The 20,107-nt window shown below is 45.2% G+C and overlaps 1 protein-coding gene across 1 annotated transcript; it reads left to right on the top strand.

Annotated features, from left to right (window-relative positions):
* The first annotated feature begins 11,475 nt into the window (after nucleotides 1-11,475).
* Nucleotides 11,476-17,181, top strand: LOC129650776 (CMRF35-like molecule 5). The gene is made up of 3 exons (XM_055579582.1): nucleotides 11,476-11,626; nucleotides 13,959-14,288; nucleotides 16,331-17,181. The coding sequence occupies exons 1-3, from the start codon at nucleotides 11,572-11,574 to the stop codon at nucleotides 16,807-16,809; spliced, it is 864 nt and encodes a 287-aa protein (XP_055435557.1). The 5' UTR covers nucleotides 11,476-11,571; the 3' UTR covers nucleotides 16,810-17,181.
* Nucleotides 17,182-20,107: the final 2,926 nt, after the last annotated feature.

The following is a 20,107-nucleotide window of genomic DNA, read 5'->3' as shown; positions in this document are numbered from 1 at the left end:
ACCAAGTGTTAATCTGGTTGTACATCATGGAGCATCTGACCTTTATCCAAAGACTGGTTATTGAGATAAGCTTTAGAACAATCTTAGAATGTCCTTTTTAATAACTTAATTAAAACTTTTAGCAATATAACATAACAAGGGACTATCTCAGAAGTGAGTCTTAGTAATCACAGACCTTAATTAACAAAACTAGACCTTAATATTTAGTGAAACATATTTATTTATTTATTTATTTTTTGAGAACTCACTGTGAGGGCATTAACACTGTAGCCAGGGAAAGCTTTAACCCATCAAATAAAAATGCAGTCTGTCAGGGAGCCAGGAAAAGCCAAGCAGCCGTCTTAGATTTCCCATAGCCCTGGCTCTTTGATTTTCAGCTGTTGTTTATCCATTTTTAATTTCCTGATTTAAGAGCAGACTATTGCCATGTTTTAAGGACATCAAGATAGCAAAAGTCTAACCATGAGGGGTTTTTTGTAGAAGCAGAATGAGCTTTGTCTACATGTAGCATAATCTTAAATAATGTTTATTTACTTTACCAAAGTAACAAAAAGATTTTAAAAACAAATATAAATCATTTAAAGGCAAAGAAATTTGTAATCTATTATCGAAAACTGCATTTTAAGAAAACTTTGTTCTCTAAACAGAGAAAAGACCAAATTCCAGCCTGATATCAACTTACTGTTTATAACAAAACTTGTTTATCTGTTTAATTGTAGAAAGTCTTTTACATAAATCTTGAAGAACTAGCAGTATTCTTCTAAAGGCATGAGAATAAAACCATAGAAGGCATGTTTAAAATCTGACTCTATTGCAATTGACAAAGAAACCTGGTCATAACACTTTAATATGATAACTAGAATTATAATCGACCATATTTTATCAGGGCATATCAGATCTATATGAATTTCACATAATTTTAGAATTCTATATTAGTAACATCAACATAACCTGAAAAAATTTTTTACCTCTTTAACGGTACTTCCCATGTCATTTAACATGTCCAATGAACCCAGGTAGCTTAATAGCTCTTTGGGATGTCTCAGGGGCCCTCTAAAGCATCCCGAAGTTAGCTAGAAGTCAAGTTATTTAGGAAGTTTTGTTGATAAATATTAAAAGGGTTTATAACACTCAGTCAGGTAGGATCACATAAGTTACTGCGAAATAATAGTTATTCACTTAGCCAAAGTTAACAAAAGATTCTAAAGGTAAATATAGAACAGATCAATTAAGAGGTTAAAAAAAAACCTTAAATCTATTATTAAAAGCAGTTCAACATGTGAAGAAAGTATGTCCTCTTAACAGAGAGAAAGGCTGAATTTAAGTTTTTGCACCAGCTGACTTTAAACTTATTTAGGTAAACTTAATTAAGTTTATTTTCAACTTAGTCTTAACCATGCACAAAACTTTTTCATGGTCCACCTTCCACAAACCTTTAATCACTTTCTGTAACAGTCTTCTGTAAGTCAAACCTACTTTCTTTCCCTTTATAAAATGCAATTTTATTTTTTTATATCTTCTTTATTAAAAACACATATCCTACTTTCTTATTAGATTAGCAAACAAACATTGATACTAGATATTTACTATTGAATATTTCACTTGAATCTGAAATTTATTTAGGTTAATTTTTCTTGTATTTAGAATGTTTGATTTTAAGTGCTTACTTTTCTTTGCTGCTAAGTCACTTCAGTCGTGTCCGATTCTGTGCGACCCCATAGACAGCAGGGATTCTCCAAGCAAGAACACTGGGGTGGGTTGCCATTTCCTTCTCCAATGCATGAAAGTGAAAAGTGAAAGTGAAGTCTCTCCGTCGTGTCCAACTCTCAGCGACCCCATGGACTGCAGCCCACCAGGCTCCTCCGTCCATGGGATTTTCCAGGCAAGAGTACTGGAGTGGGGTGCCATTGCCTTCTCTGTTACTTTTCTTTAGGCCAATAAAATTAGAATTCATTTACAACTTCAACAATATTATCAGAAAAAAGACATATATTGAGACATACCTAAATCCAGACAGACAGACTGACAGAAGAGATCTTATAGTTTTCTGTTTGAGATTTAAAATATCTCTTCAACCCCCTTTTTTTCTTTGCTTGACATTCTAATTTGCCCCAGGCTGAGGTCTCAGGCAAAGCTGGCTGTATTTCAAGGACATGGAAAGGGTTAACTTCAAGCTTTTCCCTGGGTAGTTCTTTTTAACAAGCTAGTTGTTTTTAATTGCATGTGCAAAAAGAATTGGTTTTGTAGTTTTCAAAAAGAAACTACACTCTGTTCAATCAGCAATCAGTTCAGTTCAGTCGCTCAGTCATGTCCGACTCTTTATGACCCCATGAACCGCAGCATGCCAGGCCTCCCTGTCCATCACCAACTCCCGGAGTTTACTCAAACTCATGTCTATTGAGTCGGTGATGCCATCTAACCATCTCATCCTCTGTCGTCCACTTCTCTTCTTGCCCTCAATCTTTCCCAGGATCAGGGTCTTTTCAAATGAGTCAGCTCTTTGCATCAGGTGGCCAAAGTATTGGAGTTTCAGCTTCAACATCAGTCCTTCCAATGAACACCCAGGACTGATCTCCTTTAGGATAGACTGGTTGGATCTCCTTGCAGTCCAAGGGACTCTCAAGAGTCTTCTCCAACACCACAGTTCAAAAGCATCAATTCTTCTGTGGTAAGCTTTCTTTATAGTCCAATTCTCACATCCATACATGACTACTGGAAAAACCATTGCCTTGACTAGATGGACCTTTGTTGACAAATTAATGTCTCTGCTTTTTAATATGCTGTTTCAGTTCAGTTCAGTTCATTTGCTCAGTTGTGTCTGACTCTTTGTGATCCCATGAATTGCAGCATGCCAGGCTTCCCTGTTCATCACCAACTCCCGGAGTTTACTCAAACTCATGTCCATTGAGTTGGTGATGCCATCCAGCCATCTCATCCTCTGTCGTCCACTTCTCCTCTTGCCCCCAGTCCCTCCCAGCATCAGGGTCTTTTCCAGTGAGTCAACTCTTCACATGAGGTGGCCAAAGTATTGGAGTTCCAGCTTCAGCATCAGTCCTTCCAATGAACACCCAGGACTGATCTCCTTTAGGATGGACTGGTTGGATCTCCTTGCAGTCCAAGGGACTCTCAAGAGTCTTCTCCAACACCACAGTTCAAAAACATCAATTCTTCGGTGCTCAGCCTTGTTCTCAGTCCAACTCTCACATCCATACATGACCACTGGAAAAACCATAGCCTTGACTAGACGGACCTTTATTGGCAAAGTAATGTCTCTGCTTTTCAATATGCCATCTAGGTTGGTCATAACTTTCCTTCCAAGGAGTAAGCATCTTTTAATTTAATGGCTGCAATCACCATCTGCAGTGATTTTGGAGCCCCCCAAAATAAAGTCTGACACTGTTTCCACTGTTTCCCCATCTATTTGCCATTAAGTGATGGGACCAGGTGCCATGATCTTCGTTTTCTGAATGTTGAGCTTTAAGCCAACTTTTTCACTCTCCTCTTTCACTTTCATTAAGAGGCTTTTTAGTTCCTCTTCACTTTTTGCCATAAGGGTGGTGTCATCTGCATATCTGAGGTTATTGATATTTCTCCTGCAATCTTGATTCCAGCTTGTGCATCTTCCAGCCCAGCGTTTCTCATGATGTACTCTGCATATAAGTTAAATAAGCAGGGTGACAATATACAGGCTTGACGTACTCCTTTTCCTATTTGGAACCAGTCTGTTGTTCCATGTGCAGTTCTAACTGTTGCTTCCTGACCTGCATATAGGTTTCTCAAGATAGGTTGATCATAATCAGCAATCACGCACTAACAATCATTCAGAGGCTATCAGGATGCCTCCCTTCCTCTGGAGTCCCCAGGTCTCCCCATCTGATGCTCCCTTCTGGGGAGCCCAAGGAGGTGATCAGTCTCCTCTTCTACCTGTTGGGGTAGGTTCCTGCCTGGGGACCGGTCCCGGAGCCTTGCCTTATCCTGTGACCATTCCTGGTGAGTTGGTCTGTCACTCCAATGAGTCCAGTTGGGGCTCAGCTGTCCAGAGTGTTGGAACACTGGTCCACAAGAGAACCTGGAATACTGTCAGGTGGCATGCCTCCTCGTTCATCTTCCGGTTCCTTCACTCCAGCCTGGCAGAGCCCGCAGTCTGGTGGCTCAAGGGACCGGCTTGGTTGGAATCTTGGTGGGGCCTCCAGAAATGTTGCAGAACCAGTACTCGAGAAACCAAGCATCACACTCGGAGAGTTGGAGAATGAGGTTTATTATGCCGGTGGGCCCAGAGGAATTAATAGTCCAAGCTCTGAGCCCCGAACAAAGGGATTACAGAGTTTTAATAGACAGACTGTAGTGGGCAACACTAGCTGTTAATAGGCTGTCTTAAACTAAGGGGTTTTGCATGTGCAGGAACAGCGGTCAAGATGGGGAGGGGGATGCCTGGCCTGGACAGGCATGATGAAGCAGGTTTGCAGGGGCTGGGCGATTGCAAAGAGCAGGACAAGGGTGAGTGAGATAAACTCCAGTTCCTAGTATTGCAAGTCCCCACTGTCTGAGACAACATGACCTACGTGATCTAGATTTTGCAAGAGGCAAGCTGAGTTACAGAGGCAGAAGGAGAAGGAGGTGATGTAAAATTTTAACTTTTCCTTTTCACTAGGAGCAGGGACTCCAGGAGCGGGGCCTCCAGGAGTGGATGTCTCCAGGGGCGGGACCTTTGGCAGCTGCAGGTCTCAGGCCCTAGGCTTCAGTAGCTCTTGCACACAGGTTTGCTTGCTGAACCAGTACTCAAGAAACCAAGCACCACACTCAGAGAGTTGGAGAATCAGGTTTATTATGCTGGTGGGCCCAGAGGAGTTAACAGTCCAAGCTCTGAGCCCCGCACAAAGGGATTACAGAGTTTTTATAGACATACTGTAGTGGGCAACACTAGCTGTTAATAGGCTGGTTTATCCTGGTCACAGGATAAGGCAAGGCTCTGGGACTGGTCCCCAGGCAGAAACCTACCCCAACGGGTAGAAGAGGAGACTGATCACCTCCTTGGGCTCCCAGGAAGGGAGCATCAGATAGGGAGACCTGGGGACTCCAGAGGAAGGGAGGCATCATGATAGCCTCTGAATGACTGTGACTGCGTGATTGCTGATTATGATAGCACACGGAACCTTCCCGGACCAGGGGTCAAACTCTTGTCCCCTGGATGGGTGGGTGGATTCTTACCCACTGAGCCACCGGGGAAGTCCTGATCCTTTCTGCTGGTGGGTGTCTGAGTCGTGTCAAGTTTTGACTGTTATGAGGAGTGTTGCCCTGACATTGCGGCACATGCCTTTGGTGAACATCTATATACCTTCTTCTTAGCAAAGCATCTGCCTGCAATGCAGGAGACCTGGGTTTGATCCCTGGGTCGGGAAGATCCCCTGGAGAAGGAAATGGCAATCCACTCCAGTACTCTTGCCTGGAGAATCCCATGGACAGAGGAGCCTGGTGGGCTACAGTCCACAGGGTCGCAAAGAGTCGGACACGACTGAGCGACTTCACTTTCTTGTTTTCTTTATTGGAAGAAACAATCATGTATAGGTCAGGCCAGGACCCAATTTTTATAATGGGTCTTTTCATTTTATTTATCTAATTGAAGTATAGTTGATTGACAATGTTGTACCAACCTCTCCTGTACAGCAGAGTGACTCAGCTATACGTATAGAAACGTTCTTTTTAAAAAAATATTCATTTCCATTGTGATTTATCACAGGTATTGCAGACAGTCTCCCGTGGTATACAGTAGAATCTTGCTGCTTGTCCATCCACACGTAACAGCTTACATCTGCTAATCCCAGACTCCAAGCCTTTTCCTTCCCTCCCTCCTCCTTGGCAACGACAAGTCAGTTCTCTACGTCTGTGAGTCTGTTTCTGTGTGGTGGATATGTTCATTTATGCCATATTTGAGATTCCACATATAAGTGACATCATCTGGTGTTCGTCTTTGACTTTCTGAGTTACTGCACTTAGTAGGGTAATCTCTAGTTACACCCATGTTGATGAAAATGGCATTGTGTTAGTTGTTCAGTTGTGTCTGACTCTTGTGGCCCCATGGACTGTACCCCACCAGGTTCTTCAGTCCATAGGACTCTCCAGGCAAGAATACTAGAGTAGGTTGCCATTTCCTTCCCCAGAAAATGGCATTATTCATTTTTTTTCACATGTGATAATATACATGTTTTAATGCCATTCTCTCAAATCATCCCACCCTCTCCCTCTCCCACAGAGTCCAAAAGACTGTTCTATACATCTGTGTCTCTTATGCTGTCTCACATACAGGGTTATCATTACCATCTTTCTAAATTCCATATATATGTGTTATTATACTGTATTGGTGTTTTTTCTTTCTGGCTTACTTCACTCTGTATAAGGGCTCCAGTTTCATCCACCTCATTAGAACTGATTCAAATGTATTCTTTTTAATGGCTGAGTAATACTCCATTGTGTATATGTACCACAGCTTTCTTATCTATTCGTCTGCTGATGGACATCTAGGTTGCTTCCATGTCCTGGCTATTATAAACAGTGCTGTGATGAACATTGGGGTACATGTGTCTCTTTCAATTCTGGTTTCTTCGGTGTGTATGCCCAGCAGTGGGATTGCTGGGTCGTATGGCGGTTCTATTTCCAGTTTTTTAAGGAATCTCCACACTGTTCTCCATAGTGGCTGTACTAGTTTGCATTTCCATCAACAGTGTAAGAGGGTTGCCTTTTCTCCACACCCTCTCCAGCATTTATTGCTTGTAGACTTTTGGATAGCAGCCATTCTGACTGGCATGAAATGGTACCTCATTGTGGTTTTGATTTGCATTTCTCTGATAATGAGTGATGTTGAGCATCTTTTCATGTGTTTGTTAGCCATCTGTTTGTCTTCTTTGTAGAAATATCTGTTTAGTTCTTTGGCCCATTTTTAATTGGGTCGTTTATTTTTCTGGAATTGAGCTGCAGGAGTTGCTTGTATATTTTTGAGATTAATTCTTTGTCAGTTGTTTCATTTGCTATTATTTTCTCCCATTCTGAAAGCTGTCTTTTCACCTTGCTTATAGTTTCCTTTGTTGTGCAGAAGCTTTTAATTTTAATTAGGTCCCATTGTTTATTTTTGATTTTATTTTCAATATTCTGGGAGGTGGGTCATAGAGATCCTGCTGTGATTTATGTCGGAGAGTGTTTTGCCTATGTTCTCCTCTAGGAGTTTTATAGTTTCTGGTCTTATGTTTAGATCTTTAATCCATTTTGAGTTTATTTTTGTGTATGGTGTTAGAAAGTGTTCTAGTTTCATTCTTTAACAAGTGGTTGACCAGTTTTCCCAGAACCACTTATTAAACAGATTGTCTTTTCTCCATTACATATTCTTGCCTCCTTTGTCAAAGATAAGGTGTCCATAGATGCGTGGATTTATTTCTGGGCTTTCTATTTTGTTCCATTGATTTATATTTCTGTCTTTGTGCCAGTACCATACTGTCTTGATGACTGTGGCTTTGTAGTAGAGCTTGAAGTCAGGCAGGTTAATTCCTCCAGTTCCATTTTTCTTTCTCAAGATTGCTTTGGCTATTCAAGATTTTTTGTATTTCCATACAAATTGTGAAATTATTTGTTCTAGCTCTGTGAAAAATACCATTGGTAGCTTAATAGGGATTGCATTGAATCTATAGATTGCTTTGGGTAGTATACTCATTTTCACTATATTGATTCTTCTGATCCATGAACATGGTATATTTCTCTATCTATTAGTGTCCTCTTTGATTTCTTTCACCAGTGTTTTATAGTTTTCTATATATAAGTCTTTTGTTTCTTTAGGTAGATATATTCCTAAGTATTTTATTCTTTTCATTGCAATGGTGAATGGAATTGTTTCCTTAATTTCTCTTTCTATTTTCTCATTATTAATGTATAGGAATGCAAGGGATTTCTGTGTGTTGTTTTTATATTCTTCAACTTTACTATATTCATTGATTAGCTCTAGTAATTTCCTGGTAGAGTCTTTAGGATTTTCTATGTAGAGGATAATGTCATCTGCAAACAGTGAGAGTTTTACTTCTTCTCTTCCAATTTGGATTCCTTTTATTTCTTTTTCTGCTCTGATTGCTGTGGCCAAAACTATGTTGAATAGTAGCGGTAAGAGTGGGCACCCTTGTCTTGTTCCTGACTTTAGGGGAAATGCTTTCAATTTTTCACCATTGAGGATAATGTTTGCTGTGGGTTTGTAATATATAGCTTTTATTATGTTGAGGTATGTTCCTTCTATTCCTGCTTTCTGCAGGGTTTTTATCATAAATGGATGTTGAATTTTGTCAAAGGCTTTCTCTGCATCTATTGAGATAATCATATGGCTTTTATTTTTCATTTTTTTAATGTGGTGTATTACATTAATTGATTTGCAGATATTGAAGAATCCTTGCATCCCTGGGATAAAGCCCACTTGGTCATGATGTATGATCTTTTTAATGTGTTGTTGAATTCTGATTGCTGGAATTTTGTTAAGGATTTTTGCATCTATGTTCATCAGTGATATTGGCCTGTAGTTTTCTTTTTCTGTGGCATCTTTGTCTGGTTTTGGTATTAGGGGGATGGTGGCCTCATAGAATGAGTTTGGAAGTTTACCTTCCTCTGCAATTTTCTGGAAGAGTTTGAGTATGATAGCTAAGCTATTCTCTAAAATTTTGGTAGAATTCAGCTGTAAAGCCATCTGGACCTGGGCTTTTGTTTGCTGAAAGATTTCTGATTACAGTTTCAATTTCCGTGCTTGTGATGTGTCTGTTAAGATTTTCCATTTCTTCCTGGTTCAGTTTTGGAAAGTTGTACTTTTCTAAGAATTTGTCCATTTCTTCCAAGTTGTCCATTTTATTGGCATATAATTGCTGATAGAAGTCTCTTATGATCCTTTGTATTTCTGTGTTGTCTGTTGTGATCTCTCCATTTTCGTTTCTAATTTTATTGATTTGATTCTTCTCCCTTTTTTTCTTGATGAGTTTGGCTAATGGTTTGTCAATTTTATTTATACTCTCAAAGAACCAGCTTTTTTTGCTTTGTTGATTTTTGCTATGGTCTCTTTTGTTTCCTTTGCATTTATTTCTACCCTAATTTTAAAGATTTCTTTCCTTCTGCTAACCCTGGGGTTCTTCAATTCTTCCTTTTCTAGTTGCTTTATGTGTAGAGTTAGGTTATTTACTTGACTTTTTTTCTTGTTTCTTGAGGTATGCCTGTATTGCTATGAACCTTCCCCTTAGCACCGCTTTTACAGTGTCTGACAGGTTTTGGGTTGTTGTGTTTTCATTTTCATTCGTTACTATGAAATATTTTTATACCTTTTTTGATTTCTTCTGTGGTTTGTTGGTTATTCAGCAGCGTGTTGTTCAGCCTCCATATGTTGGAATTTTAAATAGTTTTTCTCCTGTAATTGAGATCTAATCTTATGGCTTAGTAATATTCCAATGTGGAGAAGGCAATGGCTCCCCACTCCATTACTCTTGCCTGGAAAATCCCATAGATGGAGGAGCCTGGTAGGCTGCAGTCCATGGGGTCGCTGAGAGTTGGACACGACTGAGCGACTTCACTTTCACTTTTCACTTTCATGCATTGGAGAAGGAAATGGCAACCCACTCCAGTGTTCTTGCCTGGAGAATCCCAGGGATGGGGGAGACTTGTGGGCTGCCGTCTATGGGGTCGCACAGAGTCAGACACGACTGAAGTGACTTAGCAGCAGTAGCAGCAGCAGTATTCCAGTGTGTGTATATATGTGTACATATATACACGTCACCTTTTCCTCATCCATTGATCTGTTCATGGACATTTAGCTTGTTTCTATGTCTCAGCTCTTGTGAACAGTGCTGCTATGAACATAGGGGTACATGCGTCTTTTTGAACTAGAGATTTGTCCATGTATATTCCCAGGTGTGGGAATGCTGGATTATATCATAATTCTATTTTTAGTTTTCTGAGGAACCTCCACACAATTTCCATAGTCACTGCACCAACTTATATTCTCACTAACAGGGTAAGAGGGTTCCCTTTTCTCCGCCCTCTCGCCAGCGTTGGTTAAATCTAGAGTTTCTAATGATGGCCATTCTGACCAGTGTGAGGTGATATCGCACTGAGTTTTTATTTGCATTTCTCTACTTATTGGTGATGCTGAGCATCTTCTCATGTGCCTACATAGAACATTGGGATGTCTTCTTTGGAGAAATAACCCGGACCTACTTTTAAGAGAAGTGGGATTTCAGCCAGGGTTAAATCCTCAGCCACAACCAGTGATTCAGGACACACATTTCCTGGAGGGGAACTGAGTCCCTGAGACCAGTGCACTTAAGCTCTTCACCACCTGCCCACATGCTTGAACCCTCAGGGTGGGCAGAAGAGGTCCGAACACCCGTTAGAAGACAGTGGCTCCCTTGCTGCAGATAAGAAAGTGAGCTCCTTTCGTCATGACCAGAGGGTGTACTTGGGAGTGGATCTCAAGGCACAGATCCTGGTGGTGGAATCTCATGGTGACTGAGGAGGAGTCTTTCGATCTGGGGCTCACACACACACACACACACACACACACACACATACAGCATGGGGCACTCAGCGCACTTGCCAAGCCTGGGGAGCTGGGCCCTGTTCACCTCTGGGTAGCTCTTAGCAGCACAGAAGCCACAAAACCACACATTAAATGAAATAAGCAGAACTGGCCAGGACAGAGTGAGAAAGAAGGGGTCAGAGGCTCAGAGAAACTCGCCTCCTAAAATATGACAGAGAATAGGAGAGACAAAGAATCAGTCCAGAGAGGAGGGGGAGAGGGAGCAGGGGACACAGGGGCCCCCTGGAGGCAGTGGGGAAGGTCACACAGAGACAGAAAAATAAGCAGTGCCTATGCAGGGCGGTGACCAGCAGCCAGGAGCCGGGGGGCATGTACAGACGTGGGAGAGGAAGCCTCTGGGCAAAATGGGTGAAAGGAAAAGGGGCTTCTCCTTTCTGACCCTGCCCCAGGGCGGCCTCTGCTCGGCAGAGACTCAGGACCTCAAAGGCAGCTGAGCCCAGGGAGGGGCAGGGGTCAGGCTCAGGGCAGGAAGGTGGTCTGAGATGCAGGTGGGGGTGCTGCCTGCAGAGAGGGAAGGGTGGGACTGTGTCTGCAGTGAGGCTGAACCTGAGCCCTGAGCTCCGCCTTCTCCCCAAGTGCAGACCCAGTTGAGTCCATTCCTGCCTCTGACCCCCTGCTCTGGGGTCCTCTCTATTCACCCACCACCAGCTCTGCCCTCTCCCCCCAGCAGCGATGTCTTGGCTCCTCGTGGGCAACCCGCCCAGACCCGGACCACTTGTTCTCCCCAGAGGCACAGAGGTCGGGACACAGCTCTCATCACGTGCTGCAATTCATCCTCTCAATGAGTGACAGCCTTTTCTCCTAATCTGTAAAATGCAGAAGTAGGTGCTGACCGTGGGAAGTGAACCAGAGACAAGTGCAAAGAAGATTCAGGAAACATCTCTCAAGGCTTGAGGGACATCTGGCACGTCCACTTCTGACCTTGGCTCCGGGTCCTTGAAGGGACCGAGAGCTCGTTAGCTCCAAGGATGGGAGGCAGGACCACGTGTCTGCTCCCGGCTCTGTTTCTTCTTGTCATCCCAGGTGAGTGGGGTGGAGCTTCCGACCCTGGCGTGACTGAGGCAGGAGATCCTGAGGGTCTGTCCTGGGGGAACATGGCAGGGTCCATTCGTTCATCCAGACACTTATTTGTTAATCAAATATCATGTTTACTGTTAACACCTCACAGCTTCTATGTTAGGTGCTGGGAAACAAGAAACCAAACCAAACCCAAGTGTCCCCACCGTAGGACAGTGTTTTTCAACCTTGGCCATTCTAGACACACAGATGAATGAATGAAAATGGGGGTGATGAAGGAATCCACTCCTGAAGAGCTTTTTAAAGCTTTATTTCTGGCTGCACTGGGGCGTGGGGGTGCTCAGGATCTTTCTCTAGGTGCGGTGCGCGGGCTTCTCATAGCCTATTTTGCAGCTGCTGCTGCTAAGTTGCTTCAGTTGTGTCCGACTCTGTGCGACCCCATAGACAGCAGCCCACGAGGCTCCCCCATCCCTGGGATTCTCCAGGCAAGAACACTGGAGTGGGTTGCCATTTCCTTATTTTGCAGCAGGTCTCTTTAATGGTCAATTTTTGTAAATGTTCTCTACATGCTTTAAAAAAACGTGTTGTTTGAAGTTGTTAGATCATGTTGTGCATGCTTCTAGTTCCATCCCAAACTCATGCTGAACAATCATGCTGAATGTTTATTGACTCTAAAGAAGTGGTCAGAGTTTCTGTGAATGGGTTTACATTTGCATGCATGCATGCTAAGTTGGTAAATCGTATCCGACTCTTTGTGACTCCATGGACTGTAGTCTGCCAGACTCCTCTGTCCATTGAATTCTCCAGGCAAGAATACTGGAGTGGGTTTCCAAGCCCTCCTCCAGGGGATGTTCTTGACTCAGGGATGGAACTTGTTTCCTGTGGCTCCTGAATTGCAGATGGATTCTTTACCCCTGAGCCACTGGGGGGCTCCGGGTTTGCGTTGACTTCAGTAAATTTAAGTAATTTTTAATGGAGATTTGATTTAAGTGATTTCCAGTGCTCTGAGTGCCTTTACGCAAGTTTCAGTTCAGTTCAGTTCAGTCACTCGGTCATGTCTGATTCTTTGTGACCCCATGGACTGCAGCACGGCAGGCCTCCCTGTCCATCACCAACTCCTGGAGTTTACTCAAACTCATGTCCATTGAGTTGGTGATGCCATCCAACCATCTCATCCTCTGTCTCCCATTCTCCTCCCAGCATCTTTTCCAGCATCAGGGTCTTTTCCAATGAGTCAGTTCCTCACATCAGGTGGCCAAAGTATTGGAGTTTCAGCTTCAACATCAGTCCTTCCGATGAACACCCAAGACTGATCTCCTTTAGGATGGACTGGTTGGATCTCCTTGCTGTCCAAGGGACTCTCAAGAGTCTTCTTCAACAACACAGTTCAAAAGTATCAATTGTTCATCACTGAGCTTTCTTTATAGGCCATCTCTCACATCCATACATGACTAGTGGAAAAACCATAGCTTTGAATAGACAGACCTAGACTGAAAGTAATGAGCAAGTGATCGCTGACCTAGAGCAGATGGTTGCAGAGCAGAGAGAAGTAGTTTTTTTCTGGTTTACTCAGTGTTGATCTCTTGATAGAATCATTTCCATTAGATTTAATAAAAAGCTTACAAGACACCTGAAGACATACATAGGTGTTGCTCTGTTTCATACCTAACCTGTCCTTGCTTTTGTCCTACAAAAGCACTTCTCCCAGGGATTTGGGAGTGGAATTTACAGTTCAGTGAACATAATGGGACATGTCCTGTATGGAGTCCATAGCACATGGAGCCCCGGTAGCAACCACTGCTTTGGTCAGCTTCAAGGAGGCCCCTGCCAGCACATTCACTACACCACACTCAGTTTACCGCTTTACTGCATCGTAGCCAGTGGGAACAGCCTCCCCACAGACGTGTTAAGGGGGTGTTTCAGCTGGACCTCCTGAGGTCGTCAGTGCAGAGTCATCCTCTATGGAAATGGGTCCTCTGGTCTTTCCTCTCCATCAGAGCAGAATAACACAGGGATGGCTGCAAATGGATGTGGCTGGAATGGAAAGACTCACTGGCCGCAGACAGGGGAAGTGGGGATGATCTCAGGAAGTTGCTCTTGCTCTGTGTCAGTGTTTGTGTTTCTTCGAGATCCGCAGTTGTGCTTTTATGGGATTTTCCTGGTGGCTTTGACTAGGATTTTGCAGGGCAAAAGGTCCATCTTGTGGAAGGTGTATCCCTTCCTTGACTGTTACTCCGCTCAGGAGGCCCTTGGGTCTGGTTGCACTATTCACAATGCAGGAGGCTGTGGCCCTGCCCCCAGGGCGGGAGGTGACAGGTACATGGATTTGTGTTTCCAGGCTCATCTGCCATCTCGGGTCCCAGAGCAGTGAGAGGTGTGGAGCAGGGCTCACTGACTGTGCGGTGTCGATACGACCCTGGGTATGAGCGCCACGTGAAGTGGTGGTGCCGGGGGGCTGCCTGGAACAACTGTCCCTTCATTGTTAAAACCACTGGATCAGAGAAGGAGGTGAAGAAGGACCGCGTGTCCATCAGAGACAACCAGAAAGACCACTCCTTCACCATCACCATGGAGGAGCTCAGGCTAGATGATACAGACACTTACTGGTGTGGGATTGAGAGACCTGGAACTGACCTGGGGAACCCAGTAGAAGTGACCATTGACCCAGGTAAGAGTATGTGTGTGTGTGGACGTGTCTCTTTAGGGCCTGCTCTGTCCAGGGACCCAACTGTCCCTCAGAGGGAATGTCCCATGTGTGGGGGAGTCCTGAGGGCTCACGGAGCCCCGCTGACCACCTGGGCTGGGAGGGGCCGGGCTTCCCCTCGACGCTCTCCTGGCTCCAGGGCCGCCTCCGGGCCGGGATCAGGCTTTCCCAGCACCCTGTTTCCCTGCGCACAGTCAGTGCCCGAGTCTGCTCCCAAGGAGATGAAGGTGGTGGGACCAGTGTCAGCCTGTGGGCCAAGGGACCTTCCTCTGTGGGACCTGGAGACCCCGATTCCTGCCAGCGCTTTCCTGGGACCCCTGCTGCCCTGGGGGTGTTCCTGCTCTTTCTGGAATTCGGGGTTGGGACTTCAGAGCTGCCATGCCCACCGCATGTTCCATATCCCATCTCAGAGGGAAGTCCCAGCCCAGTGAGGGATGCTGTGCTTAATTTCAGGGTCTGGACAGGGCTCCACAGTCAGAAGGCTGCATTTCTGGTGCATGAAACCCCATCATGAGCCATTTATACGTTTGTGTTGAATGACACTCTTCCTCAATCCTTCTAGAAGGCAAGCACTCCTGGGCATGTTAGCGGAGGCACCTTGGTTTGACCAATTTTGTCTGTTGGTCTCTGCTTCCGCTGATCTTCGGACCGGGTGACCCAGCTCACTGGGCACCTCTGGCAGAGAGGGGTGGGCACACAGTCAATAGCTCCCCTACACATACACCCTGAACCTGGAGGCTCATTATACTTGCAAAGCAGAGCAGCTTCATCTCCTCAATCCTGACAACACTCCTGAGAGTAACTATCCCCATCGCGGGAGCTTAATAACATCCTCCAAGAGCAGGCTTTCCATGAACCTTGGGATTTTACTGAGGTCAGGGCTGGCCCTGACCTTTGAAGTCGCAGATCTTGGCTGTGTCAGCTGCCTGGTAGCCCCCATTCTACTCCTGTCCTCGTGGATAAGTAGATGGAGGAGGCACTGGCTGCGGCCCAGTCACGAGCAGCTGGAGCATTTGAATTCTGCTGCCCTCCAGCTGCCCTTGGCCTGAGGTGACCCTGGGCCCCTTTAACCTCCCTGAACCTGTGCCAGCCCCACTGCCTTTGAGGCTTTGAGTCTCCTGGAGGCCAGGGAAATATGAGTAGTCTGGGCTCTCGGCCCCTCCCTTGGCCCTCCTCCAGACACTCAGGATAGGGAGGCCCATGCTTCCCAAACCCAGATCCCCCAGACTCAGAGGCACTTTCGGTCTGCAGGTGGGTGAGCAGATAGAGTGCTGTGTAACCTGGTGTGTGTGTCTTGCAACCGCAGGGTCGATCTTCACCCGCCCCACCACCAATGCCAACATGTTCACAGCACCAGTTGCCCCGGAAGGACACCTGTAAGTAACAATTAGGGCTTTTGATCTTCATGAGATGGCTGATACACTCATTTATCCAACAAATAAGCGCTGGGTGGGTACCCACTCCTGCCCATCCCTTTTTTCAAAAAATTTTTTTATTTATTTTATTTTTTGGGGGGATATGCTCGGTCTTCATGGCTGTGCACGGGCTTTCTAATGGTTCCTGCATTGGCAGTGGATTCTTTATCACTGGGCCACCAGGGAAGCCTGCCCATCCCTGTTTTAAGAATATGAGGGGATATGAGGATTATCCAAGTATCCAGCTGTCTGCCTTCCAGGTACGTACATTACATAATTAACGTTCCAAACAGAGTTAAGTGATTAATTGATAAATGACTTCATTTGACAAATTTCTGTGAAGAGTGAAGAATAAGGGATGATTCTTGTATTAGCTTGGCTGCCATGGCAAAGTAACACAGGCCAGGCGGCTTACACAACATTCATTTTTCACAGCTCTGGAGGCCAGGGTCTGCAGTCAAGGTGTCAGCGTATCTCCTTTCTCCCAAGGGCTCCCTCCTTAGCTGTGTAGGCAGCTGTCTTCCTCGTTGTGCATCTCGTGGTTTCCCCTTTGTATGTGTCTATGTTCTAAGCTCTTCTCCTTCTGATGAGGACACTGGTCCTTTCCTGCCCACGAGAGCAGCAAGGGTCAGAACAGGGAGACACGAAAAAGGAGAGTCTGGGGGGTGAAGGCTGTTGTCACCCTGGGGTCCCAGGCTGGCCCTCCTGTAGGTTATTGGAACCTGGGACCCGGGAGAGCTGGGAGGAGGGGGCCTGGGGGGCATCTCACTTCCTGTCCCTGTGTTCCCTACAGGCCCCTGCTGGGCAGCGTCCACTTCCTGCTCCTGGTCTTCCTGAAGGTGCCCCTGCTCCTGGGCATGCTCGGTGCTGTCCTCTGGGTCAACAGGCCTCTGAGGAGCTCTGGGGGGAAGCCCCAGGAAAACCAGCAGCCCCCATGCTCTTCAACATTCCCCGAGCAAAAGACCCTCGAACAGAAGAAAAAGGCATTTTTCTCAGGCAATGACAGTGGTCAGTGGCGACTGTGGTTCTCGAGGCAGCGTGGCCCCCTGCTTCAAGAATCAGTCCCCTAGTCCCTGGAAACCTGCTGCTCTGATGTTCCAGTCTGGCTCTAGTTTCGCCCTTCCCTGCACAGCCTCTGGCCTTCTTCATCCTGAGGCCTCCAACACAGGAGAAACTACAGGAAGGAATGGAAGAGCGGATGCCTTCTTCTGGGCCCAGTTCCTTGGAGGACATATATGATCTCAAGTCTGTGCCACACACAACGTAATACACTTATTTTTGCAGTGTGTGCGGGGCAGGGGTCAGCCAATCGTGGGTTTGAGATTCTCTGTGTGTGTGCTCGATCGTGTCCGACTCTTTGTGACCCCATGGACTGTAGCCCGCGAGGCTCCTCTCTCCATGGGATTTCCCAGACACGAATACTGGAGTGGGTTGCCATTTCCTCCTCCAGGGAATCTTCCCGACCCAGGTGTTGATCCCATGTCTCCTGCATCTCCCACATTTGCAGGTGGACCACTGAGCCACCTGGGAAATGCTAGAGAGCATGAAAGTAGAAAAATGTGCAAAACGATGATAATATGCCAACTGCATGTGAAGATATGAAAGTATAAGTGGACAGAGGGACTTTGCTGGTGGTCCAGTGGGTAAGAATCTGGCTTGCAATGCAGGGGCTGTGGGTTCAATCCCTGGTTGGGGAACCACGACTGTGCAGTGCAACAAAAGATTCTGCATGACTCATGAAGATCCCGGGGAGGGGTGGGGGGCAATGCGGCCAAATAAATAAAGAAAATATTTTCTTAAAAAGTGGTCAGAAGACTCTGGCATCCCTGCCCTGATGTATTTTGTGTGTTTGAAATGAGATTCTAGTACCAGCGCCATCCCTCACGTCCTGGACACACCTGAAGATGAGAACGACCTCATAGCCTCTCCTTGTCACCATAAGTTCCCACCCCGTTAATATCTCCATTTTCTTCCCTGTCTTGAATGTATTCAGTCTGGCTGTGACTCTCACTTGGGGTCTGTGAGGAGATCCTCCATGCATTTTGGGGACTGTGGAGTAATCCATCAGTCAGACGCTGGAGTTAGCACAGATCTGCAGCTATGAGCTAGGGTGGGCTGGGGAGGGTGGGGCTTGGAGAAGACTGTATTCTCAGGAAGATTCCCTAGACTAAGAGTCCTGGGATATGAATTAAGCTCTTCCTTTTGGTTCATTGTGGAGGAAGTGGGCAGGACCTCAGGGAGCTAGTTTAGAAAAGGTCAACTTTTCTTCTAAAGCTAGAGGCCAAACCTTGAGACACTCTCTTACCCTCTGAGAGGTGAGGGGCATATAGGAGAGAGAGTTTCAGCCTCCTGTCCTGCCATCCAGCTGATGATTTTTGCCTCCGTGTACCTAAAGCTCAGGTGGGAAATTGACTGTATTCAAAGGCAAAATGAGGTTGGGGAGGCCCACCTCAGACTTCCCAAAGACTCTGCTGACACAAGGAAACATCAGAGGGACCATGTGTGGGGGCCCCAGCCTGAGTACCCCAGAGGATAGAGTTATCAGGTTTAACAAATGAAACTGTAGCATACTTGGGGCTTCCCAGGCTTCCCTCCTGGTTAAGACTGCACTTTTCAGTGTGGGGGTGTGGGTTGGATCCCTGATTGGGGAGCTAAGATCACACATGCCTTGTGGCCCAGAAAGCAAGAAATATAAAAAACAGATGCAACATTGTAAACTGATAAAACTTTAAAGTGGTATACATTTTAAAAAAAAGTCTTGGAAAAAGCTCCACAGGACACTCAATTATAATTGAAGTTTGACTAAACAGCAAATACTTTGAAAATATAAGTATATCCCATGAAATATTGGGAAAATCCTTGCGATAAAAATTGGAGGTTCCATTGCAGTAGGACTGTCAGGCTTGCCCAGTTCCAAGGAAGGCAGAGTGGGTGCCATCGATGATCAAAATGGGGACTGGTCTTTTTCAAATTCTCCTACCTGAGCTGAGCATGTCCTGCTCCGAGAGGCTAAGACAGTCATCTTCTGATGTCACACACTCACTCCTTCCCTCACCCACACTCGTACACATGGTCTCAGGGAAGCGTTCGGGGATTCATTTTTATAGTCTGAATAAGAATGAAGGGGATCCTGAAACCTCAATTCCCCAGCAACATGATACAGGGAGGAAGACTCCTTATCTGGGTCAGTGGTCACTTTAGCTTAGACCCCAGGGTCCGCTTTGATTCTCTCAGCCCCATATCAGTAAGTGTCTGCATTGTTTGCCCTGAGCTCCTGCAGATGTGTTGAGAAGCTGGAGCTAGTGTGTCGAAAGAAAACTATGCAGATCATAGAAGGAAACAGTGCCCTTTGCAGCAACGTGGCTGGACCTCTAGAGATGATGATACTAAGTGAAGTAAGTCAGAGAAAGACAAATATCATATGATATCACTTATATGTGGAATCTAAAAAATGATACAAATGAACATATAAAAAACAGAAACCAACAAAGAGACTAAAAAAACAAACATAGCTACTAAAGGGGAAAGAAAGGGGAGGGATAAATTAAGAGTTTGTGATGAACATATACGCACTACTATATATAAAATAGATAACCAGCAAGGACCTACTTATAGCACAGGGAACTCAACTCAATATTTTGTATTACTAATAACCTATAAGGGAAAAGATTCTGAGAAAAAATATGTATTATGTACAACTGAATCACTTTGCTATACACCTGAAATTAACACATCATTGTAAATCAACTACACTTCAATAAAAAATTAATTTAAAAAAGAGTTTTAAACCCCCAAAATAAAAACAAGAGAATATGCAGATGATAACCCATTGAATGCAGAGGTACAAGCAACTCACCCAGGGTCGGCAGGTAGCTGACTGTCAGTACCCAAATATCCCACTTTGGAAGTGAAACCCACGAGGTCCTTTTGGTTGAAGTTGTTTAGTCCCTAAGTCCTGTCCAACTCTTTGCAACACCATGAACTGTAGCCCAGCAGGCTCCTCTGTCCTTGGGCTTTCCCAGGCAAGAACACTGGAGTAGGTTGCCATTTCCTTCTCCAGCGGATCTTCCCAATCCATGGATTGAACCTGCATCTCCTGCATTGCAGGTGGATTCTTAACCGCTGAGCCACCAGGGAAGCCTTTGATTGAAGGCAAAGTGTCACTACACCTGCACGAGGGAAGTAGAATCAAAAGATTTATTACTGACAGATCTCAGAAGAAGGGTTGGTGAGGTGGGGTGGCAATGAGCCAAGGAAAGGGTGCTTCTCAGTCCCAGGTCATGAGAGAGGAGAAGACAGAGAGCAGGGTAGCAAGCACCTGTTACTTAGTAGGTGGTTAGAGCAGAGGTCGCTAATTTTTAGCAGGCT

The sequence above is a fragment of the Bubalus kerabau genome, chromosome 4, assembly GCF_029407905.1.
Source record: "Bubalus kerabau isolate K-KA32 ecotype Philippines breed swamp buffalo chromosome 4, PCC_UOA_SB_1v2, whole genome shotgun sequence".
NCBI lineage: Eukaryota > Metazoa > Chordata > Mammalia > Artiodactyla > Bovidae > Bubalus > Bubalus kerabau.
Note: the sequence above shows the minus strand (reverse complement) of the source record. Positions and strands in the feature narration are given on the sequence as shown.